Source organism: Brachyhypopomus gauderio, chromosome 10, assembly GCF_052324685.1.
Source record: "Brachyhypopomus gauderio isolate BG-103 chromosome 10, BGAUD_0.2, whole genome shotgun sequence".
Lineage (NCBI taxonomy): Eukaryota > Metazoa > Chordata > Actinopteri > Gymnotiformes > Hypopomidae > Brachyhypopomus > Brachyhypopomus gauderio.
Genome location: NC_135220.1, coordinates 16,604,685 through 16,632,208, shown reverse-complemented (window position 1 = coordinate 16,632,208; position 27,524 = coordinate 16,604,685). Strand labels below are relative to the sequence as shown.

Genomic DNA, 27,524 nt, shown 5'->3' with positions numbered 1-27,524 from the left:
GCCACATTTAATCGCCCTAGAAAGAAAAGGTTAAAAAAAAAAGGTGGGGGTGGCCACGAGTGCTCCAGGGTAAGCTGCAAAGAAATAGCAGAGACAAACAAAGAAAAAGAGCCCCTCAGCACCATGTACCGAAGCGGAGCTGTGTACAGGTTTCGTTCTTTCGAAGGAGAGCGTGAGCAGGAAGAGAACGTATGAAATGAGAGCATAATGTGTCAGCAGCTTTGGTTTGGTCTGTTCTCAACCCTGAAATAAATCACTGGCCCGCTCATCTTGTCAGGCACTATTGTGTTTTAATTGTGTGGGAACTTATAAATGGTGGTTTGAGACAGTCTTGTGAAGATCTCATAGTGTAGGAAGACATGAGAGTGGTTAGTTCCCTTCTGGTCTAACACTACACAGATCTGCTATGAAGTCACTCTTCCTCCCTTTTTTCCTCCTGATGTGTGAGACTCCTCTTTAATCAAGCGCTTGTTCCTCTGTGATTGGCTGAGCCAGGGCATACACTGTTTCACTGGTTTTTAAATTTGGGTTAAATGACGAATTCCACACTCACTAGTGGACACATTTCTGGTCACAGCCGTGGAAACTCCAAGTCTTGCAAAAGGTTTTCCATAATCTAAAACCCGATCCAAATCGCCAGCTAATTATCAGTTCTCTCCTGAGATGGATTGGATAAGTTAGAGCAGAGCAAGTCTTCAGTACTGCTGTTGAAAAGCACGAGACTAGTTCAAGTCTACATTACAGCATTGTTCTATAACATGAATAGACACAGGTATACGGACTAATCTGGGCGTTCATCTGACAACAGTTTCAATTTTGCAGGTTTCTCTGCTGCAGTGTGTAAAAATAGACTTGGCAGCATTGCTTTAATGTTAACATGACATGGCGAGGTGTGAGTGCGGCAGACCAGGGCACTCGCAGACAGCTGGGGAACGGCTGAGCGGTCTTCAGCAGCTGCCTGGAGGACCTCTAAAAGCCCCTCTGCTCTGTCGTTTCATCTGAAAGCCAGAAAGGAGAGTCAGCCAGTGGGAGGCTGAAACCAGGCCTGCAAGAGCTGTTAACCAGGACCTCTCCAGCGCTGCATCTCAGTCCAAAGCCTCTGTCTTTGCAGAGATACACATTACTTTTTTTTTTTTTTTGCTACAAATAAAACTGTAAATCATTGCAAACAGAGTTCAGCCAATACTGTCATTTCACAGAGGAGCATGATCTGACTGACACATTCCTCTCATTTTGTAATCTAAATGCTGTGTAAAGCTCTGCTTTATTATGCACATAATACAGTGGATATTAATATGAAAAATGACTTAGCAACATGTCAAAAGTTTAGAAAATTTATTTTCTAAAATTGCATGTGACCTCTTTTGACTGAACCCGTTGTGTTATTAGTGTAGGACTAAGCCAGTAAAAACAGCACTGGGTCTACTCATAGTCAGCAAGCTGTTTTCATTTACATATTGAAGTTTGACTGAACAGAATTTCAGCCAATTTAATATACTGTGCAGGAATGTGCTCCTTTAGCTTTATGAAACCAGACATTTTTTGGAATACAGAAGTGGGACGTAATGAGTGAAAGGAGTGAAACTGCAGAAACCGTAAATCAGCAGCTGTTACAGCTTTTAATGTAGTGTTTAATTCTCTCTTCATAGCGTGTTGGACTACAACAAAAAATGTTTGTGGCCAGTTTGGATTTAAAACACATCTGGAGAATTCCAGTGGGGGAATGCGGGAGTATATTGGCAGAATCCCTGACCAGCACTAATGGTGTAGTGTGTGTGTGTGTGTGTGTGTGTGTGTGTGTGTGTGTGTGTGTGTGTGTGTGTGTGTGTGTGCGTGTGTGTGTGTGTGTGCATGTGAATGTGTTGTTTAAAGGGGGAAAGATGGAATACTCATACAGACAGAAATACATGCACATATGGAAATAAATTACAGATGACTAACTGTACGCAAAGCTCTGAACTGAATTCAAAGAAGCTGCTGTGAATGTGAAACCAGGTAACTCACAACTGACTGCTGATCTGTGAGATCTTTAGAGGAGCATGCTGTGATGCATGCGTTATTTCTGCAGAGGTAGCAACGTTTCACACGTGCAGAGAGAAGTCTGCATGCACATGCCCTGCTTGTTGTCTGTGTTGTGAAATATACAATCTTGCAGGTATCTTTTTTCGATCTTAAAAACAAGATCTTATTTATGTTCATATTTCACATTAATTGCCTCAAAGCATTAAAATGTAAACCCAGTCCAAGTGGGTAAGTCTGACTCATTTTCAGTATTTTCCCTATTAGCCTAGTGGCTAGAACCTTGGATGGCTTAGAACCATGTTGCCACAGCTGGGCCCTTGAGCAAGGCCATACAATGGCTGACCTGCAAAGATGCTGGGATATGTGAAGAGAAACTGTTCATTATACTGTATACATGCGTATATGTAGGCCTATATATAACCAAATAAAGGCTTTCCATCTGGCCAGGATCTTAATGGCCTGATAGATGTTGTGTGAGTAAATCTTGATGTTACACCTCTTGGCTATTAAAGTTTAATGCTTTATGCCATCATAGCTGGCCAAGTTGATATTCAGAGAGACCATTACGTAAAAGCCAGAGCTCATCCGTATCCCAGGAGAAACGCTCCTGCAATTGAGCAAGAAACTTCTCTGCCTCCATATTTATGCTTTCCATTATCGGCCCAAAGATCCGACGATCTGAGCTGATTTGGAATGCAGTGACGGAGCCAGTTCAAGAGGAACCATAAATCTCCTCTTTCAACAGTTCATCTATGATATTTAGCCTGCACACATCACCATAACGACTTAAGACATTCCGATAAAACGGGCCGGCGCGGGTATCAAAGCGGAGGGGAGCCGGGCTCGTCGGAGGGTTTATTAACGCGCTCGGCGCTCGCAGGTTTATTAACGCACTCAGCACTTCCGACCTTAGATGGCAGGGCTTTTATGGGTAGAGCTGGAGTTACGGAGCCATTTAAGTGTGTGCACATGTGCGGTGACTGCTGTCTGTTTGTGGTGACTTATTGCCACTGACAGCTCACATTAATATGTCAAATTAAAGGGAGCATGTTGTTGACAGGCCCAATTTGACCTCTGTCACAGCGCACACACGTCCTCTTGGACTCATTAGATTTCCCTTCACTCATACACATGCACACGCATACACACATAGCATATACGGCAGTGATGAATAATAAGGACTACAAAGCTCAGACCAAGACCACAGCTAAGATGTTCTGAACTTGGGATCAAGACATTAAGGTTCTGGATCTAACATTCATATACATATGCACATACACAGCATATACTGTATATTGGAACGAACATATAGGAAAAACTAAGCCTTTGGCCTTTAAGCTCTGTAATTTTGTGAAACCCTATATATGCTGGTATTCTCTCTCTCCTCATACTGAACCCATAATATGTTGGTTTAGTTTTTGCAGAGAAAATCTGTTGTGAAGTCCAGGGGTCTTTAATTTGCATCAGTACCTGACGGGAGCTTTCACCACTGAGAAAAGCAGAAATTGCAGAAGCCACTCCATGTGCTATTAGCACCTCCGATCCTCCACCTCTCAGACCACTGCCTCACCTCCATCTCCATCCAGTTCATTTGTTCCACTTTATCCCAGTCTCCCAGTCTCCGGCCACTCCAGTCCTCCCAGTTGCCCCAGTGCCCAAAAGCACAGGGTGTCCCAAGCTAGGTGATTCTACGACGACCTTTACCTATTTTAACAGCAATGCAAACTGACGGCGAACGGACGTTGAGGTTTGGGTGATCTCATGGACCGCTTTGCCATAATGTTAGGAAACAGCTAGACAATTTAGAAAAAAGCTCACCCTGAACATTTGCCATGTAGACTGCTACAGGCGCCAGGAAATATCTTTCAAAAGAGAGCAAAAAAGAGCTCCAGAAACCACAACTTCAACCTAGTACTAGCCCATGTGTCAGTGTGATGGAGCGGGATGTGTTTTGCTCACTCTCTTCTGTGGAGGTGATCGATGGCTGCTGAGCTATCCGCTCTGCCCAGAACTCGTCACTGTGACTCAGACGGTCACATGCAATTTGTCAAATGAGATGCCAGCATTTGTTTGGGAGAGTGTGGGAGCAAAATGGGTTGTGACAGGAATGAGTGTTGTAATTCAATCTCTCTGCAGCAGCGACGCCTTTGTTTACAAGCACCACAGAGGAAGACTTATTTAATATTACAGACAACATCAGCCTATATCTTAGAGTGGAACTGTAGGGTTTTATGGTTGGTTTTGATCCACCACTAGCCTTATATGAATCAACATATGATGTACTACCTACATTATAAGAAGGCTGGAACTGATTACATTTGACATCAATAGGTGTCCAATATCCATTATTGTAGCTGTTGTAATAATCTTACCAAACCACAATAACATATTTCAACAGTGCAATGTGCTAATGTTGTGCTATTTGAACAAAGTCTTCCTGTGAGCCTGAATGTAAACTCATTACAACCCATAGCTACAGCTCTAAATCCCAATCTTCTAATACTTATTATCAGCTGTTATTATCACAGATTATCAGCTGTGCAGACAAGGCCAAGGAAGTTTTCTTGTGCTCTTTCCTGCTGTGAGCGAGTGAACCAACACCAGAAGTCTGTATGGCGGCACACGTCAGTGAGTAAGTGTGTGTAAACCAGCTTTCTCCCCCCCCCACCACACCCGGTCCGCGTGGGTGTCAACACCCCCAGTCCCTGCTGTGAAGGAACACTTCACAGGATCTCCATCAAAAGCCAGGAGGAGAGGAGACATCAAAGATATCCCCCCCCCCCACACACACACTTTCCTGCCGGCTCCCCCCGACAGCTTCCACACACGCTGGAACAACCCCGCGCCGCCATCTGACAAGCGTCTTCGTAAACATCTCCTTCAGATCCCGCCAGCATGAGGGGCCTCCCATTCAGGGCCATTGTGCTCCCACTTTGTTTATCAAAGTGCAGCCAGTGCAGAGCAGTGAGGCATGAGGAAGAGGAGAGAGGAAGAGGGGAGAATCGTTCCCCAATACCCCCCCCCCCCGCCTCTGCACCCTGCTCACCCACTCTGCCTTTCTTTATCATTCAAGATTTTTTCTCTGTCTGTTTCTCTCTCTCTTTCTCTTCCTACATTTTAGTTCTTCTTCCTTTTGACCATGTCTTTTGTGTGGATTATCTTGGAAATTAATCTGCAGATTGTTTGAACACACACTTGAATTGCCCGTGTGTGTGTGTGTGTGTGTGTGTGTGTGTGTGTGTGTGTGTGTGTGTGTGTGTGTGTGTGTGTGTGTGTGTGTGTGTGTGTGTGTGTGTGTGTGTGTGTGTGTGTGTACGTCTGTGCATTTTAATTTCCCGTCCTTTTCTCAGCCCATTTGTCATTTTCACCAAAGGTTGAAACAAACCCCCTTCCTAACGGCAATATATCCACCGCTGCACCACCACACATGCACATTATTTCTATTTTCTTCCAGAGAGGAGACACAAACATGACCAGCCCTTTCCCACTGACCCCAGATCAGTGTTGGGCACTTCCCTCTCAACAGGGGTGCTTGCCTAGCTGCCTCTCTACCTGCATCTGATGGAGGAGTCACCAGTGCAGGAATGCCTCTCTTCACTCATCCCCCCACTTCAAAGCTACTTCACACTCAAGTGTTTCCTCACGCACACAATGGATCCTTTCAGGGTGTTTTCAGGTTCAGAAAGCTCTCTCTTTTGTTTGTCTCCAACTATCTTCCCACTCCCTGTTGCTGGTCTCTTTTGTCACATCCTGTCATTTCTCAGGCAGGGGTGTGGATGAAAAGGGAGGTGCTTTAAGAAGATGATAGCTCATTAAAATAGCTCTCGCCTTACAACAGATGTTTTAAACCGAGCGAGGTACACCCTAGCCGGAAGTGCAGGGCAGAATGCTTTAGCGTGCTGAATCAGGTATGTGCGGCCAAGTTTGAGGCTCAGGCTGAAGTGTGTGATCTTTTCAACACCTGCTCCAATGCCCTTTAACTTCAATCAGGAAGGCAGATTTACGGCAGGAGAATGAGTGAATAAGTTAGTACAGGCCTGCGGAAACGTCTAGATGATAACAATGCTAAACAATGATAACACTGAATTCTGAAATCAGTTTGAAATGAGACAAATGTTATTATATTGTACATCTGACAGAAAATCTGATACTTATTTAACCAATATGTATATATGATAGCACTAGTGCGAACATTAGCTTGCTGCATTCACTGGTTCTGGTTGAAGTGTCAGTGTCTGACTCATGTGTTCTCTTTCTGTCCTTTTGGAGTCAGGATAATATTGTTATTTAGCATTAATCTTACTCAAACTAGCATTAACCTTACTTGGCTAGCACTGATGATACTTATTGCATACTAAACACATAGAGAGAATAGTAACAGGTGAGCGTCACACAGTGCACCCTGGGTAATGCAGTTTAAAGGGTCATTAAAGAAGCGCCCAGAATCTGATATGGTGAAGGCAGAGTAGAGTGCATGTAGACTGTGAGATGTGCCAATACGCCAGAAAAAAAGTCAGAGTTTCCAAAGAATAAAATTCTGAAGTCTCCGTTCTGAAGTCAGTGCTGGCCCACTTAACACTGCAGGTAAAGCATAAAAATCACATAAAACTGCAAAGTTCTACTTTTGCTGGAGAGGACACACAACAATAAACTAGCCCTTTTGCTTGGGCTGACTGCTTTTCCTTAGTGCCAGGATTTCTGGCAACCCAAACAAGTTTGTTCAAACCCGAGATTAGCACCAACCCTCCATAACATGCTAGAATGGCTGCCACTCAGACAGAGTGCTGACACTGGAAGAACAAAAGCCCAGATATTGATGGGGAGAAGAAGACGGTGATCCACGCTAAAAACGTAATAAAGGCGCTGTCGCCTGCAGCCCGCTCAGCACGTCGCCGTTATTATCGGACGGGGGCACCGAGTCTGTCCTGCAGCCATCGGCAGCCGAGCCCCGCTAATCCGCCCCCGCCCACCGCCCCCACCCCATCACCGGGACACAAAGAGCAGCGCTGACAGAGGCGGTCAGGGGAGAGTGCAGCGGCCGCTGTTCAGAACAGCGAGATGAGAGGATGACGAAGACGGCCCAGAAAAGTCTGAGGTTCTGCCCCTGAGGCGAACACAAAGACGACAGTGATAATTATATCCACTCCGAGCCGGCCTGTCCTCCGCTGGCCCAGTGTGGGGGTGGGTGGAGGGTGGTGGTGGTGGTGGTGGTGGGGGGGGGGGGGGCGTTAGAGCTCTCCTCTTTCTCACTCTGGGTCTACATCTTCTTCTTTCACACTGAGGTTTTGGCCAGGTCTGACATTTGTGTTAGTATTTGTGTAAGGGTTTCTGAACTCCTGGAAGGAGCAAATGGCATGTGTCAAAAACAAACTGCCATTTTAGGAAAGACAGATGGCCATGCCAGAGGCTGTGGTGTGTTAAGTCGCATTGTGACTGTTTGAAGCTCTTTAGGTTTAAAGTGTATTAGTGTGAATGTGTGTGTGTGTGTGTGTGTGTGTGTGTGTGTGTGTGTGTGTCCATTTTCATTGTCTGCATGTCAGTGTCATTTCCCTGAAGCTATGGGCAACTGGGTACTGTAAACCCTCCTAACGTGTTCAATAAGGCCAGGTGCTGAAAACCACAGATCAGTAATGTGTGTACTCTCTCCTCGGCGGTCAAGGTGCTCTGACTGACGCCTCCATTACCATCTCAGGGGAAGAGACAGTGAGGGAAGCAGAGAGAGTGAAGGAGTGTGTATGTGACAGAGAGAGAGAGAGAGACAGAGAGAGAGAGAGAGAAAGTGTAAGCAGATGGCTGAGCAGCTTCTGAGAAGCTGTGAGATGCACAAAAGGCTGACACATTAGTTATGCATTCGCGGAGCATTGTCTAAGCCAAGACAGACAATCTGTGGGATTAACACACACAGATGAAGGCAGGCTTGTCTGACAAGTGACATCCAATATAAAACATCCATGTTATGTCAGAAGGATCAGGTAGTTTGACTGACACATCAAATTCGTGACTACGGCTATGTTGTCGTGAGAACCTATCAGATAATAGAGCACATTAAATATAGCCTTGTACTTATTGGACTATGCCGCATCAGGGAAAGCGATTGCCCACTAATACACATTGCCTTTTTAAAGGACAGGAATCAACGTCGTGTCCCTTAAACATGAACAAATGATTTCTGCAAGCGTCTAACAAATTAAAAGGCGCTGACTCCTGCCTGTGGGCTTGGCTTACAGAAATACTGCAACAGTGAGACATGAAATGTTCAGAAGATCAGGCAAACGCAGCCTGAGTTGGGAAATTCGTCCTGCCCTGACCACGAGGTCAGCCACGCCTGCAAGAGCTACTCATCTTGTGTCAGCATGTGAGGGTATGGCGGATGACACCTCATGGCCAGAAGTGTTGCTGTCAGCAGGGAGTGTATTTACCTCCCTCTGACCGCCGCCTTTCTATGGTCATAAGCTTTCAAGAAAAAAAAGGTAGCTTTTAGGCACAGGACAGATCCGAAACACTTCAGGGAAGATATTAAAGACTAAAAGAGAAAGCAATGTATTTTCAAACCAATAAAACACATTTCTAAACTACGGACTTGAAGGAAGGGGCAGGCAGGACATATTTACAGTTATGTAACTTTTAGCAATGTAATGTGACTTTGACAGTGTATTTACATGGAGGATAAGAATGTCAGCTGTAAATCTGCTATCTTTGTGGTGCCAAGTCTCTCTCTCTCTCTCTCTCTCTCTCTGTGTCTCTGTCTATCTTTCTCTCTCTCTCTCTCTCTCTCTCTCTGTGTCTCTGTCTATCTTTCTCTCTCTCTCTCTCTCTCTCTCTCTCTCTCTCTCTCTCTCTCTGTCTGTCTGACTTTGACCTCTCAACCTAAAAACAGATTCACACTCTGCAACACTTCCTTCTCAGGTCACGATTCGTAGCAAACAAATCCAGCTAGCAAGATATCTAGTAAAAAAGGAGAAAGGAAAAAATTAAATTATTCAACAGAAATCCTCTCATCCCCTGTACCCCCCACCCCCACCCCCCACCACCAAACAACATCATCTCCCTCTCTGCCAAATCGCTTCTCACAAATCCGGCTTGATATGACATCACAGGGCTCGCAAAGTGAAGATAATCCTTGACATTTTTATCACCAGCCCTCTTTTTTTATTTAGTCTGCACTGGGCTCTCTGCTGCCGCAGTGGCCCGATAAAATCTGGCAGCTGAAGCAAGCACGGGTGGATCACACATCAAAAAAGGCCGACTTGTCGCCCGGGGCTGGTGAGGTGTCAGATCCATCATCCTGTGTGAGCGCTGGCTGGCAGGCTCATTTTGAAAACTTCATTTGATTTGTTACTTTGTAGCGTTTAGGACGAGTTCCTGAGCTCTCTCGCCGCCCTCCACAGCCGCGTCGCCTCACGACGCTCTCGCGGAGTGGAACAACGAAAATAACGCCACGGACAAACAAGGAGGTGACTATAACTGTACTCAAAGGGGGGTTGTTTGTTTGTTTTAATGCTTCATATTCACTTCCAGATGTAGTACTTCATGTACTTCCTGGATTTCCTCACTGCAAAGTCTATTATTTAAGGTGGTTTGAAACCACCAGAAATAATGTGTAATGCCTCACCAAGATTGGTAGGATATGCCACCCAGTGAGCGTACAGTCTCCAGGGTCGGCCTCACTGATGACACATCTGACCACGCCAAAACACAAGGACATGTTCCAAAGAAAACATTTGGTTTGTTCCAAACATGGATGGTTAAGTAAATAACTGTGTTGCATGAAAACATAACGTCATTTGATTTGTCATAATAGACCAATTACAACGATTTTTTTTTAAATAAACTAGCCTGGTGTGGAAAAGCAGAGAGCGGTTACGTCCTGGCCCAGTGCTGGCCTTCATGAATGACACGGATGGGGTTTCCAACGGCGGGATGAATAATGAAAGCTTCAGCATGAACGTTCATGCAGTGGTAATGCTCTGCATACTAAGAGGCTGTTTCCACCACCAACTTGACATTATATGGGTGGGGGGGGGGGGGGGGGGGGGGGGGACCAGGAAGTACAATTCAGGGGATAATGAAGAAAAGGATGAAGGTCGGATCATGGAGAGGACGCCAGTCTCGGGCAAGGGCTGAGGATTTTACAAGAGGGGACAATACAGGGCCAACTTCATATGTAGAAGAGACATGAGAAGGGCAAAAGAGTGAGAATTTAGAGAGAGGGGGGGGGCATTTGTTTGGATTTGCAAGGAACTGTGATTTATGCCTGGCAACTTTGATCTGCTAAAAGGCCTGAAGATGTACACAACAATAATTCTTCTTGGCTCCAGCTAAAATAAATGATGTGTTAGTGGCAGGCATCCAGAATAGATTTTAATTTTAATTCCAACAGACACCCAGAGGAAAAGACACGGAGGGGGAGAGGGGGAAAGGGGGATGGTGCGAAGGAGGAGTGCGCAGATGAGTAAGTGCCGGGAAGAAAAGGAGAGCAGTCATATTGTGTTTGATTGTGGAAGGTACACGGAGCTCGCGCAGATGAAGAGCATTAAACTGAAGAGGAGACAGGGGTGGGAGAAAACGATGGTGGTCTCATCACTGATGCTAAACAGACAGTGAAAAAAGGGCAGGATGGAGAGAAGAGACACAGGTGCACGCCCACGTGTGTGTGTGTGTGTGTGTGTGTGTGTGTGTGTGTGTGTGTGTGTGTGTGTGTGTGTGTGTGTGTGTGTGTGTGTGTGTGTGTGTCTGTTGGTATGGTGATTATTTTTGTATTTCCATGCATTTCAGCACATTCCATATGCAAGCTTGACAGGCAAAGTAAAACATTTTTTTATCAGCAAACAAATATGTCCAGGCAAACACAGCTTAACCATATACCTAACTATACACCATCTGTTACTGAAGCAGTGCTCAGTCATTGACTTTGAAGTATGTAAGCCATCAAAGTGACAGCCATGACAAATGACAGCCATTAAAGTTTTCCTTTTCAGTGTTGGACTCTGCTGTTAGCCTAAAACAAACATCACACACATGTATCGAGCCTTGTGTGTACATGTTTATATGTCTCTCTGGGGACCCAGTGTTCCCACGTGGATAACAGCATTATAACTATATTTTGACCTTCTGGTCATTTTTTTATATAAAACACCAGTACTTCCACTTGAAAAACTAAAAGACCCAAATGATTTACTTTTAGTTACTGATGTTAATATTAGGACTAGTTTTATGTGTACGTGCAGAATTAATTATCTGCACGTTGTCAGTGGAAAGCCCTTACAAAAATTGTGTGTGTGTGTGTGTGTCAGTGTATTTTTGTGTGTGAATGCTGACCATCCGGCTTAGCTGTTTTTTCTCCAAGCCTTTGCTGCTGGGGCGGCCTGTCAGTAAGGAATTCCCTCCAGCTGCCGGCCTGAAATGGATGGCCGTCACCCAGCCACGGTCTCGGTTTTAATAGCAGTAAGCACAAACACTATAAATTTACGGCCGCAAGAGAGAGTTTTTGAACGGGCGCTGGACACAGCCAGCACTATAATTTGTCTCTCTGGCCGCGTCCGCCCGTCTCTGTGCTGGGGCAGCTGGTTGTACTCAGTGGCGCAGGCTGACATGCTACTTTGAAACAGCAATCACGGCGTTTATACAGCAGGGAGGACTCATAAATGTGTCTCGCGGTGGAATATACAACGCCATATTTCACCCCGTCTTTTTTTCTCTGTTTAAGCCCGGTGAGTTATGTTCGGTGAGATGTGGAACCATTAAAGGTGATATGATGTATGCTCTGCCTTGTTCTGAGGGCCATTCGTCAAGCCAGACAATAAGGAAAATGGCTTCTAGTCTTGGCCGTTCACTTTTCCAGCCGCGCTCCCCCGGCCCGTAGCTCGCCATGTCAGAGTTATTGATGACAACTCGGCGCTGCAACCTCCGTAAGAAAACAAGGCAGGAAAAGCAGAGGGTTCATTCAGCTGCAGGGTTTATATAACGTTGTCTGCATGTAGGCCATGCTTAGCGCAAAAAAAAAAAAGATTCAAAAGATTCCTACAGGTCTTTAACGTCTTACATTCTTTTAAGCTTTTGAGGGAACGTAAAGCTAGCTACATAATAGCGTAACACGTTTGTGTGCGTGTGTGTGTGTGTGTGTGTGTGTGTGTGTGAGAGAGAGAGAGAATTTACCATTTTTATAAGGCTTAATGACATCCCATGTTTTTTACTAGAGGGCAGGACGCGTTCAGTGGGGGAATGATTGGCCTAGTTCAGCAGAATCTGAGGTCAGTAGTAGAAATATTTCATAGATGTTAGCGCAGTCCAAAGGCTTTGAATAATGCTCGACATGACAAAGTAATGCTTGTCCAAGTGAAAAATGACTTTTCCTGGCTTTCTGGGGCAAGCATAATCACATTCTGGGAAGCAGTGTTAAAGGCATTTTCTAAAATATGATGCTGGTTCATATTCATATATTCATCTGGAAGAAATAAATAAGGACCCAGACAGTTCAATATAACTTTTCAAGTACAGTAGTGTCTTTACAAACGAGAGAGGAGATTTAAGAGCAGCTTATAGAAGTAGTGTGATTATCGCAAATAATTTTTCCCCATTTTAACATGTAACACTAATGTACGCCACCCTGAAATGTTATTGGTATCCCTGGTCTAACACAACCCTTTACATTCATGCTGAGTTAAAGGTGAGTTGAAGCTTGTTCGTTTGCTCACAAGTGGATGTGGTGAACTGGTGTGTTGGGAGACCACTAACATACACCTCAGGACTACTTTGACAATTTGACGATACTGGTTTATGTACTCAATGTACTCACCATTCAGTAGGCCCTACACAGTGTTAAGTTTAGGATGATGACACCAACATAAAGTGTCCATTTGTTAAATAGCTGTACTTTGTAGGCAATTCCCAGTTATTTTTGATGTGAGAGTACAGCAGGCACAAAGCACGACCTGGCAGAATGACGGTGTGTGCCGCCCTGGTTGACACTCAGCCAAGAGTCCACTTACGCCCAGACCAGACGTGCCTCACAACCACTTGCCCGCTTTCAATCACCTCTTTATTAATGATCACATCCCCCAGTTCCCAATCACCGCTCCTCCAGTTTAAACGTAGCAGAAGCCGTCCTCCGGCCTGTAACCCTGCTCACTCCCACGCCCGCCTTCTTCTTCCTCTAAGCGCTATTTGTTTCCTTATTAATAAAGCCATGTGTTTTGTTTTGTTTTTGTCTTGCCTCCGTCACTCGAGTGTCACTCCTGCGCTTGTTATGTCACACAGGGTCGATGTTCAGATCATTCAGCTCATCTGTGCCCGTTCCACGCTGGAGAAAACTCCAGCCCAAGTTTTCGGTTGCGCAGTTAGCCAACCTGAAGTTGTCAGATGTCAAGCCTGAGATGAATTATGTAGGCGGAATCTCATAATAATGATTGTTTGATGTGACAGGCCTGATAGGCATTGATTTACTTACACAATGATAGGCTTTTAATTGAAAGCCTGCGAGCTGTCCTTTCCTTCAAACGTCGTCAGCCGACACACGCCCTTTTCACTTATGTGCTAACTGACAGGTCCAACGTGTCGCAATCTTTCCCTTACGGCCTTTCCCTCGCAATTTTTGTCCTTGGTCATTCTGCAGCACACGGAGGACATTAACCTCACCATCACGTTCCGCTACATCATAGATCCCCACGACAGAGGAGTGGTTCAATGCGGCTTCGTGCAGCACTTGTTGAGAAGCTCAGCCATTTTGCTTCCTGCCCGCTTTGACACTAGAACTCCACACAGTTATGTTGGAAGCCGTATACAAATCTTAGTCGTGTTTCCCAATGTCTCTCGCTGCAGAGGAAGCCCTGTCAGGAATCCCACTTGTTCTCTTCAAACATACAGCCTAGGTAGCACGCTACGTAGCACAGAATTGCTCTCTGTGATAACAAATGGGGGACAGAGAGTGCACAGACACCTCACTCTCCTTCCCAGAGTGTTCAAGCCTCCAAATGGCCACACATGTATCAGAACACATAGCGGCGAGATCTGAGTCCACATACGAATTCTGTGGAACAGTAAAGTACATATGATGACAAGGCTGAATTACAATTAAAAAAACTCAAAAAGTCACAAAAGAAAGAAGTATGTGGGAATGAATTAGATCCCCGCGGCATGCCTGTGTGTGAGCATGAAGGGTTCATGGAAATCCTTTTTCTGCCCCTTCAGCCTATGCAAAGCATTTCAACAGTAATCAGAATATACAGTTTTCCTTAGGTTATCTCACTGTTTAGATTACATTTCGAGTAACCCAGTCACCTGCAGCATAATTCATATTAAAAATGAATCTTCCCACTCTGGTGTTGATGTGAAATACTGCACAAATCTTTTCCTTTGTGCATGTATGGAGAAACAGAAGACTAAACAGAACACTTCAGACCTGTTTTAGTTTAGATCCCTTTAACTACGTATCGACTCCTCTAATAAAAACAGCTAATTCAGTGGCATTGATAAATGATGGTCATTGACTGAGCTTTAAGGCACAGGGAAGGTCAAGGGAGATTATTTGCTTTATGGATCTGTTCAGTGTTAATGAGAGTTTCAAAATCAACGACAGCTGCCCTTCTGTTTTGCCCGGGCCTTCCAGCCATAGTGATCTTCTAAGCGTTACTTATAATCAAAGGTTTTCATCTGAGAACCAGCTCTGCAGCAAGCGTACACTCAGGAACAAACAGCACAATGCGCTGTTGCTGCGGGGATATGTTGACACCGAACAGCCGAGATTCTTGGGATGCAGATGCCTCAAATGTTTCCTTATTGCTTAACAGTACCATAGAGCGCCGGATGGTAGAATGCTCGGCACAAGAGCCTAAAACAGAAGCCGTACAAAACATTTTCCGGCGGTGTCATTTGGAGGCAGCCCAACACCTCTCTGTGCTCTTGGGGCATGCTTGCTTGATGCAGTCAGCAGTCCCCTCGGACGGGTTGGAAGACACGATCGTGCTGCATGGGGCTTAGTTTTGCCTCACTACAGTATTGGAGCACAATGGATCTTTCAGGCACTGCCACAGCAGTGGCGGCCCGAAAGCGAGGCAGGGACATTTGTTTCTGGCTTCGGGGTCCTGTGGTTGCCATCAATTTCCTTGTACCTTAACCGTTCTTAAAGAACTGCTATGGATCCCTCAGTCACCGTAATGAGAGCAGCGCTCCTAGACCCAGACTGAGAGCACGTATCAATCTGTGCGACAGGTGATCATTCCAATTGATTTCTGCTTCCAGCCACGGGGCCAGCTGAGGCATTCTTGACTTGTAAATGACAGCATTATGAACACTGTTTCCAGAACAATGAAACAATAGCCAGAATGCTAACATCATAAGGATCCAGTGTACTGGATTGTTTACATTAATTTTACAGTTATTTTTATGACTAATGATGTTATGGTAACTGTTGTCAACATTTTTGTCTTTCTTTGACTGGTAGGATCATTATAATAGGACAGATATCTAATGGCGGATTTCCACTAGGGCCTACTTGGCGCGGTACGGTTCGATTCGCAACGGTTTGTGAGTGTTTCCATTAGTACCAGTTCCCAGTTAGCCAGCCCCTTTGGGTACTATTTTCGTACCGACTCGCTCGAGGTTCTAACCGTTCCGAAGCGGTACAGTTCTGTGACGTGGAGGAACAGCATGACACTGATTGGCCAGGGAGTGTCGTCACAGGTTGCGTCAGGAGAGCGACTCCTCCGCTATGCTATGGACTCCTCAGCCATTTTTAAAACCCAAGGAGCGAAGTCTGTTCCCTGGTCAAACGCCAAGGTACAAACCTTTCTGTTAATAATCAGCGATCAAAAAATCCAGGGCGAACTGGACGGGGCCACTAGAAATGTAAAGGTTTTTAGCGAGGTTTGCGCGCTAATGGCCACTCATGGCTACCAGCGGTCCGTTCAGCAGTGCCGGTCGGTCCAAGCTAAAAAAGCTTAACGCGATTACCGGGCGGTGAAGGACCATAACGGACACAGCGGAGCAAACCGCAAAGACTGGAAATGGTTCCAGCAAATGGATGTCATATACGGTCACCGGCCAGCCAGTAACGGAAGAGAAAACGTGCTGGACAGACACGGCAATGTCGGTGCTGGAGGCCACGGAGAATGGTGAGTGTATTGTGATTTCAGTTTTACTAGGCTCGTAAAAGATGTAATATGAACGTAATATGAACGCATCTATTGTAAACGCAGGAATTTAGAGCTGTGTTTGTAGTTAATGTTACCACCACAGTCACTACTGTACAATAGCTAGCTCTTAGCCTTGCTAGTTGCTAGTTAGCTGTAGCCATAAACAAAGCATGCGCAGCGATGACGTGCTACACAGTTTGTGCAGTTACGCTATATCGTTGTTGCTTTCACGAGAATGCTTGTGTTTAATATTTGTTATTTTTTACGTTCAAGATTCCCCTTCCACTGACGAGGCGAGTGGAGTTGGCGGAAAGTGTTTCCTTCAACCGGGCTTTCCTCGGGGTGCTTGGCGAACTTGTGAACACCATGCGAGACAGACGCCAGTAAAAGCACACAAAATGTTGCTTGTAGTACTATAAATATTTATTTCATATAAAGCTATACGTTATTTTTAGGTAATTTGCTTTTTGCACTTTTTTAACTATATTATTTACATATGCTGTACTTTAAATATCTATATTTCATAATAAAGTTTGATTTCATTTGATTGTATGACTGATGCTTTTTATGCAGGGTGTGTTCAGCCTGTTTGAGTAATACCAAATTATTATCAATAATTAGAGCAACCACATACAATAATAAAGATAAAGATAAATAATATACTATAATGGTATGTGTTAAGGGGCATCAACCGGTGTTGTGGTCGCATACAAATGATGTCACGACACTACAACCCGCGCGCCAACAGCGACTCCACCCACATTGTGTTGGTCCACCATTGTAATGAAAACACAACGCGACCGTACCATTCCGTTGCGAATCGATCCGTATCGAACCGTACCGCGCCAAGCAGGGCCTAGTGGAAATGCGCCATAAGACCCAGCAGTACTAAGATAACAGCCCCTGTCAACAGCCAGACAGCGGTGGCCTCTTAGACAGACAGAGGCTGCGTGCGATATGATTTGTGGTGGTGACTCCTGTTCCAGGTGTTCTGCGGGAGACAGCACTGGCTGCGTCACAAAACTGGCTACGGCGTTAGCAGATAAACACCTTTGATGTCAGGTGAAATTTCACACAACAGCACTCAACAATCAGATCTTGGCCCTGATGGCTGGCCTGTATCAACTGAATACATTCCCCTCCCACTCTCACTGATAACTTCTGTATAAGCAGCACAATGCTTGTCTTTGTGTGTGTGTCTGTGTTCGTGTCCGTGTGTGTGTGTGTGTGTGTGTCTGTGTCCGTGTCCGTGTGTGTGTCCGTGTGTGTGTGTGTGTGTGTGTGTGTGAGAGAGAGAGAGAGAAAGAAATCGAGAGAGTGAGAGAACAAGAAAAAGATTGAGACAGAGATTGAGAGAGAGAGAGAGAGAGTAGGTGGAAAATGGTGAGTGTATGCTGAAACTATTCCCTCACACTGGATTTTTTTTTAGGTATAATTCAGTATATGTATGTGCATATGTGTCACATTAAACATCAGTCACTGACAGAGCGGAAGAATACTGACACTTTCACATTGAACATAGTCACTGACAGAGAGGAAAAATACTGACACTTTCAGATGTGTATTTTTAAATATTTGGGTGTTAATACAATTATTATGACGAAAGACTAAAGTCAGGAGGGACGTGTGGTAGAAGAGGAGACAGATGTCGAGCTAAGAGCTCCACCTAAGACACCTAGGGTGACTGACACCACCATGAGATGAAGCAAAGGGAGGGGTGGGAATATGTAAATAATTATGACTTCAAAGGCTGTTGACACGACTGTGCTTTGTGTCTGCCTTTTGTGTAGCTGTGTAGCTAAGCAAAGGTGAAGAGTGTAAATATTGTTTTGTCTATCTAATATAGTAGAAAAACTTGACGATTGTTGACATAGTTTGAATTCTCAGATAATGATATTGTGTTGACAAGAATATGAGCAGAGCTCACATTAAAAAATGTTAAATGTTTTTTTTACAATACATCAATACATTACAATATCCCTATGCACTAGTAATTACTAGGAATTATTACAAAAACAAATTTGATTTTGACCAAAAGACAGTAACCTAATTTTCAGATCCTAGGCATTATGACACCATGTTCCTTTAAATATGAAGGCCATCACCTCCATTTATTCATCCATGGGCGTTATTGACCTCACAATGGGAGACCTGCTTGTCAACCATCAGCAGAAGGAAATGGCAATCAGTCATTAACATGGTGACACATCTGTTGACAAGCAGCTTCAAGGCGACCCTTGAAATGTCCCGTAGTGATTTTCTTTTATCCATGCCACACCCCCCCTCTGTCCCTTTCTCTCTGTGACTATTCTACTTTCTTCCCTCCTGCTGTCTTTGTCTTTTATCTCTCCATGTCTCTCTCTCTCTTTCTCTCTCTCTCTCTCTCTCTCTCGCTCTCTCTGGTATCCTCTCAAGTCTACTGTGGTGGCTTCAATCTTCTGAGAGTCTCTTTATACACAATGTAACTTGTGAAGAACTTGTTGTTCCAGTAGTAGTTTCTAAAGAGGACAACGAGGAGCCTAGAAGGTGTGAATGCTGAACGATCAGGTTCAGAGCGAGTGGAATTATTGGTTTGTGTGCTTGTATAAGGGAATTGGTGTGCGAGATTAAGTAGTTCACATCTGAGGTCATGACCTCATGGAAATTTAATTCTCTGGACACATATATTCATTCCTATTGCCAGTATAGCCAAAAACACCACCAAGCCAATGAACCATGGGTGAAATTCCCCATTCACTGATCAGAATAACATTTTGCTAACTTAACACCTTGATTTTTTTTAACATCACTGATGTCATAGCACATTGTTTTATATGCATATTAGTAATTCAGTTTGTCAATTTAGAGTATTCTGACAAAACACAATGGGTCTCTGAGGCTGAAACGAGAAACGTCAGAGTTTGCTATGTGCATGCACAGCATGATAGCTTTCATTTGTTTTTGTGAACTTCAGTCTTGGCAAACCTGAGTGGGGTTTAGCAACCACTCACAGCCTTAGTGAGCCAGACACATGTGGCTTTGTTGATTCATTTTATAAGTAATCACATGGAAATGAATAAATTTAATCAAGGTGAAAAAAACTGAACAAATAGTGTTGAATAAAGTTACAAAAAATTATACAAGCATGAATGCATGCACACACACACACACTATCTCTCTCTCTCTCTCACACACACACACACACACACACACACACACACACACACACACACACACACACCTACCTATAACCTCATGTGCAAGCTAGACATCTGTGTCTGATCTTAAGCAAAGCAGTGACACAATAAACCCTTCACCACACATGCTCTCTGGTGCAATTTAACCCCTGACCTTTCTGCCTGACAGACTGTTGCCCTAGCAAGCTCCTTATCACTGAGTTGACCTCCGATAACCTCTCTTGGATTCCATTTAATTTTTGACAAACAAGGGTGGTTCACCAATCATTAACATTAAACAATATCAATTAAATAATAATAATAATAATATTTTTATACATTGCATGTTTAAATAAGTGACAATAATATCACAAACATTACAATAAGGCTTTAGGCAGGTAAATAAAATTTGTGTTACTGTAGACATCTCTCTATCTCTCCATAATCCTTTACATGAATCAGAAAGCATCATTTAAACCACTCTTATTTCCAGAGCCCATACTGGAATGAAGGAGAATAATGCAGTTCTAAGGATTCCGGTTTTAAAGCCTCTGCAACTCAGACTATTTCGGGCTGCCATTAATAGCTCTTGTCAGGCATAATTTTTAAGCACTTTAACCAATTCATTGTATAATTAGGTTAACAAAATTAGCTCACTGCCAGATTACTCGGGAGCAGCAATGCAATAAAGTTATTAACATTCCAGATTCACAGAACCATGGGGTCCGCCTCGAGTTACTGCTCTTTCTGTGCAGTATGCAACTGACTTCAGAGAAGGCCTTTGACAAAAATTGTTGAGATTTCACATGAGAGTAAAGAAGAAATCTTCATCAACCCGAATATATTTGCTGAAAGCTCGTTAGTAAGAATGTTGGTGGACCACAACCATTTCTTAAATACCTAGGACGATTTAGTGATGAGAGATCGAACCAGTTTCTTGCTCTGTCCTGATCTTTGCACTTAAAACATTTAAACTGATATTATAGTCCCAAAAAATAATAGATTGTTGGGTTCCATGCGTTGGTTTTACATTTACTGGATAATTTAACCCACGGGTAAGAAGAGTTAGCTCCTTCGCCATTGGTTTAGCAGACCTGTGTGGTAATATCCTGTATCAGGCGCCCTCTGTCTGTCACTCCAATCTGGCAACCCTAAGAAATGCTTGTCCGCGAAAACGGCGGAATCTGAAAGAGGTAAGATCTCTTTTATCAAATACAAATGAGCCGAGAATCTAATATGATGACATTTAAAGGTCTGTTGTCACGCTCATGCCGTAATGAATAGGAATGTGACAAAGGATTGTTGGGTGGGTCGGACAAGATCCCCCCTCCCTAACTGGTTCATACCTCCTCATTAGCGACGCAGCCGGCGACCATTGGACGGGGGCGCGCGCACTCGGAAGGTCCTCCTCGCGCTTCAGAACTAGACGCGAGACGGAACGGAGCGAGTGTCGGAGGACGGCGAAGGCGAGACCGGAGCGCTTTGGTGTGGTTTTGACGTTTTTGGCTTTGTAGCGAATTTTCTTGTGGATTTCTTTCCTCCTGCACGCATAACTAATATCAAGTTTGCCTCATATTCGGGAGCGCCTACAATTACGCACTTGTACATTTCCAGCAGACGCGTTTGCTGGTGCGGATGGTTGGACGACTTCAGCTCGCAGGAGACCTGAACGGAACCATGAACGACACTGGAATAACTCTTCGTCGACCCTAAATGCACCACTTTCTCTGCGGAAAATAGGGCGGCTACCGGGACTTTTGTGTTGTGGATTATAAAGTGTTATGGACGTAACACAAAGGCGTTGAGTGAGTTTTGGACACATGTGTGGTCTCTGATCCTGCACGTCGTCCCGGTCCTGTCCCGGTTGAGTCAAATGAAAGATTCTCTTGGTGGATCTACAGTTCAGAACCTCCCCTCCGACCGCCCCGCTAAAGAACACCGCAACTTTGCTTTAACGAAGGGTCCTGGAATTAAGAACATATTTGCAACTTCGTTAAAACCCTCGGATCCTCTTCGTCAGGCAAAGAGACTTCCTATAAAAATTCTCAAGATGTTAACCGCGCATTCCGGCCATTTACTTCACCCGGAGTATCTTCAGCCTCTCACATCAGCCCCTGTCAGTATCGAGGTAATCATCATGTGCCCCGTCTGTCCTGCTCCTGCCTCTCATGTACTCGGCGCTGTTCGCTTAATGCGCATTCGGTTGTGTGTAAAGTATTGTGTCGCTGCGTGTTTTTTAGTCGCTATTAGTTGTTTTCGCGTTCTGAGCAAGCTTCCACTGTAAAACTTATATATATATATATATATATATATATATATATATATATATATATATATATATATATATATATATATATATATATATGTATGTATATAAATATACATATAAAAAATATGTATATAAATATACATATACATATATTACATATATACAGACATATATATATATATATACACATATAATTATATAATACATATATATGTTTTTTACGGAAGGGGGGGGTCCGTATAAATGATTGCTCACGGAGTTAACCCTTTAAGAGGTTTTATTGCCTTATCGTCTTCCAATCAAATTCTGTCTGTTTATGGCTTTCCTTCGACTCCTTTATGTTTTTACATTCTGTATTATTGTAGCCTCCATCAGTCTATTATCGCTGCTCTCCTGTTGTCAATATCCTTAGTAAAATCATACAAATATTGAAAATAATTAGGCTGGCATTACTATATAGTATCTCATTACTCTATAAGTATATAAGTATAAGCATATAGAACCTTTCCCACATGTCAGTGAAAGTTTCCTTGTAAAAAGAACTGTGATATATATATATATATATATATATATATATATATATATATACACCACCATTTGCAGTTGCTTTTCTGAGATGGAAAGTAATTTATTTCCGTTCCCCTTACAGCTGGATGCTAAAAAGAGTCCATTGGCTCTGCTGGCTCAGACCTGTTCTCAGATTGGTAAGCCAGACCCCCCATCCTCCTCCAAGCTGGCCAACATCACATCCAGCGGGCTGAGCGACAAAGACTCCTCCGCACGCACCTCCTCCACAACCCTGAAACTTGGGGAGCAGCGGCCCTCCCAGGATGACAAGTCCAGCTTCAAGCCCTACTCCAAAATCAGCGCAGACGGCCAGAGGGACGGGACCACCAGCAGCAGCAGCACTAACAAACCTGGCTTTTGTCTTCCCATGGGCGGAGGTGCTGCCAGCAATGGTGCGCAGGGCTGCCAGTCCCACCCTTCTCATCCTCATACTCTGTCTCCGAGCTCCAGAGGGGGCTCTCCGCCGCGCACGCACAGGCAGACTCTGTCCCCGGGCCCGGGCCGCCAGGCCGGCCACACGCAGGCCGGGAGCTCGGAGGCCAAAGCCTCGGACGCGGCCAACTCTGACAGCGCTGGCGGTCTGAAGAAAGAGGCCGAGCTGAGTAAGGCCGGTCTGGACAGTCCTCAGCAGGCCAACTCCAGGCACGCCAGGGCCAGCACCAACTCCAGCAGCGGCAGCTCGGACTGCAGCCCCAGCAACGAAGTCAAGGTGGACTCGCACACGGCCCAGTCTGGAGCACTCGGGCCTGTGTCTGTGTCCCCCTTTAAATCCAGCCACCCCATGTTCCCGCTTCCCTCTTCCAGCATGGGCTATCACGGGTCTATAGTGGGCACTTACGCGGGGTACCCAGGTCAGTTCGTCCCTGGCTTGGACCCTACCAAGTCCAGTCTCGGGGGTGCTGGGGTAGGGGTTGCGGGAAAGCATCCCAGCTCCAGCCCACTGACAGGTGCATCTCCCCCGTCCTTCATGCAAGGCTTGTGCAGGGACCCGTACTGTTTGAGCTACCCGAATGCGCCGCATCTAGGCGGGAGCAGCTGCGGTACATGCGTCCACGACCCCTCCTCCTCGCTGAAGTCCGGCTTCCCGTTGGTGTACCCCGCCCACCCACTCCACTCGCTTCACCAGAGCTCGCTGTCCTCCAGCGTCACTCCCTCGTTGTCGCACCCCCTCTACACGTACGGCTTCATGGTGCCCAACGAGCCCCCGCCTCACGCCTGTAACTGGGTCTCGGCCAGCGGGCCCTGCGACAAACGCTTCGGGACCTCCGAGGACCTCTTGGCCCACCTGCGCACGCACACCTCCCTCCCGGGCGTGGACGGCAAGTTCCTGTCTGCGTACCCCTCCTCTTCGTCCTCCGCAGCCGCCGCGGCTGCCGCCTCCTGCCACCTCCACCTGCCCGGCCAGAGCAGCCCCGCCTCCTTCTCCCTTAGAGCGCCCCCTAACCTGGGGCTGGCGCGCTACCACCCCTACAGCAAAATGCACCTCCCAGCGGCCCCCTCCCTGCCCATGCACTCCTTACCGGCCTCGGCACCATACTATTCCCACTACGCCCTCTACAGTCAGAGACTGGGATCCGCCTCCGCCCTCGGCTACCAGTGAGGCCCCAGTCTGGCCTTCCACGCTGCAGTGTTCTACAACAGCCAGTGCAGGCAAGACGCTCGCAACTCTGCTGTGATCTCCGGCCCACGCTGGCCGCCGGACACTGTGCGCGGGGCCCCAGCAGCCCAGTGCTGGGAGAGTAGGATGGCGTCGTATGGCCAGGGAACCCGACACTCCCTCGTGACCGAAACCGTGGGTATGCAGAATGCATGCAAGCTTGAAACAGTGTATCAGACTTGATGCGCCAGCACAGGTTTAAAACAGAATTGTATTTATTTTTAAAGGAGCGCTTTTGGTTTTCCACTTTGTAATCCAAAAATACAACGTTCTTTAATTGTTTTCTTTTACGAACTCGGCGTGCGTCGACTCTTTGTTTTCCTGTCCTCGCCCTGCCTGAGATTTGCCCACAGTGCAAAGCTTCACGTTTCGCTTCCTCCTTTGAAGCAGATGTTCTTTTCTATCTTCCTCTTGTCTGTGCAGTATGGTTGTGCATGTCAAAGTCCTTTCTAAATAATCATTTTTTTATTTTAACAGCTTACAAGTAAATGGTATAAAGAGCTGTAATATTTTTTGTAATGTGTTGAGATTACTAAGCTGATAACGGTGCTGCTTCGATGAAAAAAGGCAAGAAATGTAAAGATGGCAGTGCTGTCCAACTTTGGAGTTATAATTTTGTTAAATAAATGAAATGTTATATTTAAACTATATGCCTTTGTATTTATTTATCTTCTGTCATTTTAAACCAAAGACCCATTGTGACCAAATGATCTAATCAATATTTCTATTATTTATCCCTTTGTTGATGTATAGTTTAATTTCAAATGTACTAGGATAGTGAAGAAAACATTATAGGTGGGAAAAGCCGTTTAAACCTTAACGTCACTGTGAACGATAGTGAATCCATATCTGCATTATTTCAGCTTGGGTCAGGCCTGTCATTATAATGCAGGTCTCTGGAGTTTGTGTGGGCAAGTGCAGTATCGATCCCTTAGACCCAGTCGTCTTTTCCTTTGCCCTGAGTTGTCCAGTGCTGTCAGTAACAGTAAGTGAGTGCTACAGTTAGGACTTCACCAAGACATGACCATAAAACCTGACACTGAAATTGTATAATAAAAAAACAAGATTTATATATACCATTATTCCTGGAGTAATTAAGCCCAAAAACAAAAAAAAGATGGAATTTTCCTTAAGTTAATGGACCCATGTTCATGGAGTTGTGTTCATGGGCGTTATAAAAACAGCAGGTGTTACGGATTCACCAGGCCGACCGGCCAGCTGCCCAGGGCCACACACCCTTGTTGCGTTGGAGAAGCTGTGCTCATCCCTGTACGGTCCGCCCCGGTACGCCCTCACGCCGTTCAGCCTCGTGGATGATTGACGTGCAGCATCTCACTGCAGATCCTACAGATCTGGGCCGGCGTACCTCTGGAGCTTCGTACCTCTGAGAGTGCTGCTTCAGCCCTGAGCGTGCTTCTGCACCACGGACCTGCGTACGCTGCACGTAATGACGACCCAGGGGACCCCGGCCCTCCTCGCCACAACCTCCGCTGCGATTCTCCCACCTCCTCTCTTTGCACCCTTTGTCCAGCGGCGTGACACCAGATGTCAACTGAAACATCAGGACCTGGGTTATGGTTATGCAAACGTTTGCCTTAAAGGTTATCGCTCCCAGAGTGCTATTACGGTTTCTATTCTTCTGGGGTTTTTTTCCCTCTGCATAGTCTCTCGTGCGTGCAGTAATTAATCCTTGAGGAGTACTGTGCCGCGGACAGTTCAATTAAATTTAATTACACAGACTCATTTCGCCCCTATAAATCACACTCTCATAATTAACAGATTAATGCTGTGGCATAAACCACCTATACTCCCTGAAAGAAGCAGCCTGGCCTTTCAGGTGCTGGAGGGGGAACTGTGAGCTCCTGCCTGGGCACGTCCAGATCTTCTGGCTTCTTCATCGCCCCATGACACTCCAAGCCTTTAGCTGCCAGCACGGGTCAGGATTGCTGTGTGGCCCATAATGGGTGAGGAATTTGATTTGGAATGCAAAACCAACCATCAAGGGCAGACAGAAACCAGAGTAGTGTATCTTGTCAGGTTGATTGACAACAGGTCTCAGTGTCGGACCCGAGGTCAATGCCAGTGCTCATCACATGGCAGGGAGGGAAAGTCTTGAGATCATTTCAGCTGATTCTGGAACAGTGGTTCTAGGCCACAGCATACCACCGACACAGCTCACCTTGCTAGTTTGAATGGCAACAATAGCATCCCACGGCCTTGCCAAGGAGTGTGACGGGCGCTGACAGCACTGTATCTACGTACCGTCATTCACACACACTGACAGTTAGCTCGCGTGGTTATGGCGCACCGTCCCCCTTGGGCTCACACGCTGGTTAAGTTCCCATCAAAACTCCTAGAACATTCTTAGAGGCCACCTCACATTCAGCGCCATTGGCCACAGAACCTCCCGGCACTGATCCAGAACCAGTGCAGGAAGGCGCGGTGCATTCGTCAGCTTCCGGGCAGGTAATCGGAGAGGTCACCCCCAGCTCGCCTTCCCCTGACATTGTGCGAATCGTGCTTTTGTGACACGGAGCGAGGGAACGTATCCGAGCGGGTCGTGTTGCCAAAAGGTCACGGTCGCCGGGCCGATAGGGATGTTACACAGTAATCAGCCTCTCGGGGCTTTTTCCGAAACATCCCTGGAAACTTGGATTTTAAAAAGAGTCGTTAAATGTAGCATGCACATTACTACCATTTCTACTACTAGCTTTTTCAAATTCAAGTTTCCGAATCCGAATGTGCTCCGTTTTGTGAATCACTACTTAGAAGTTTTCGTTTAAAGCACCACTGAGCTAAGAGGACAGATCTCAGCTGAAATGACATGGCCAGCAAGGACTGTCTGTTCTAAATGAATAAAAGGTGCAGTAGATGAAATTTCAAGAGCATACTGCTGCTCTCCGGGGAGAGATGAATCGTGGTGCCATTTTCCATTTCACTGTAACTCGTCCATCACGCTGTCATCCGATCCATCTTCCCTTTCTTCCTCCTTCGCCTCTCATCAATCACTCCGTCCGTCTCGCCCCTTTCGCGGCTCCCGGCCCTGGCAGGAATCAACACCCCCACTCTATTCCTGTCAACCCCGCCGCTCGAGCGGAGGAGAGATCCGTCGCTGCAGGGCCCCGAACAAGAGAGACGGAATGGGCTTGTGCCGGTCTGCGGAGCTCAGATCATGTATAAGGTCTTGCCACATACACTTATATGCCTCTGTGAGCAGCCCTTCTCGGAGATGGCCGTACCCGGACAACACGCACAATGCGCGGATACACGCATATGTACATGCGGAGAAGCAAGAGGCAGGGCACACAAACACCACCCTTCCCCCAACCGGGTAAAATGGGGTGGTGGTGTCGGAGGCTACCGCAGGGCGGACAACTGACAGGGGCCGGTGATTAATGATGACAGAGTGTGTAGGCAGTGTGATCCCTGGGCGCTTCTGCGTCTGGCTTCTAACGTGGGCACGCTGTAAAAGGCCTTACCGATGCTTCAGGACGCTTCTCCGAGCCGTGTGGATACAGCCTCACAGGGCGGCGCTCCAAGATACGTCAGGGCCTCCGCCTGCTTATAGCCATTGCGATTTTCACAGATGATCGTCCATGTGACGTGTGGCTTTGCCTGCTTCTCGTGCTTCTTTTTAAAGTGGCTTTCAATGTGGAAATGCTAACAGATGTGTTGCATTTTTTTATGAAGCTGGGCAGTTATCAAACAGCCAGTCGTTCCCACTC

At 45.8% G+C, this 27,524-nt stretch overlaps 1 protein-coding gene across 2 annotated transcripts; it reads left to right on the top strand.

Moving 5' to 3' along the window:
• Window positions 1–10,544: 10,544 nt before the first annotated feature.
• On the top strand, window positions 10,545–24,438 carry LOC143525742 (zinc finger protein 703-like). Of its 2 annotated transcripts, XM_077020016.1 has the most exons (3): window positions 10,545–10,657; window positions 20,664–21,434; window positions 22,225–24,438. In XM_077020016.1, exons 2-3 carry the CDS (start codon window positions 21,180–21,182, stop codon window positions 23,740–23,742), a joined length of 1,773 nt encoding a protein of 590 aa, XP_076876131.1. In that variant the 5' UTR covers window positions 10,545–10,657; window positions 20,664–21,179; the 3' UTR covers window positions 23,743–24,438. The 2 variants fall into 2 exon arrangements, with proteins under 2 accessions (XP_076876131.1, XP_076876130.1); XM_077020015.1 differs by lacking the exon at window positions 10,545–10,657 and having other exon boundaries at window positions 19,342–21,434.
• Window positions 24,439–27,524: the final 3,086 nt, after the last annotated feature.

Excerpts from the sequence above, each read along its gene's own strand:
- LOC143525742 (XM_077020016.1), top strand. The coding sequence starts at position 21,180 with ATGAAAGATTCTCTTGGTGGATCTACAGTTCAGAACCTCCCCTCCGAC. Across the intron at positions 21,435-22,224 it reads CAGCCCCTGTCAGTATCGAG|CTGGATGCTAAAAAGAGTCC; the intron begins GTAATCATCATG and ends TTCCCCTTACAG.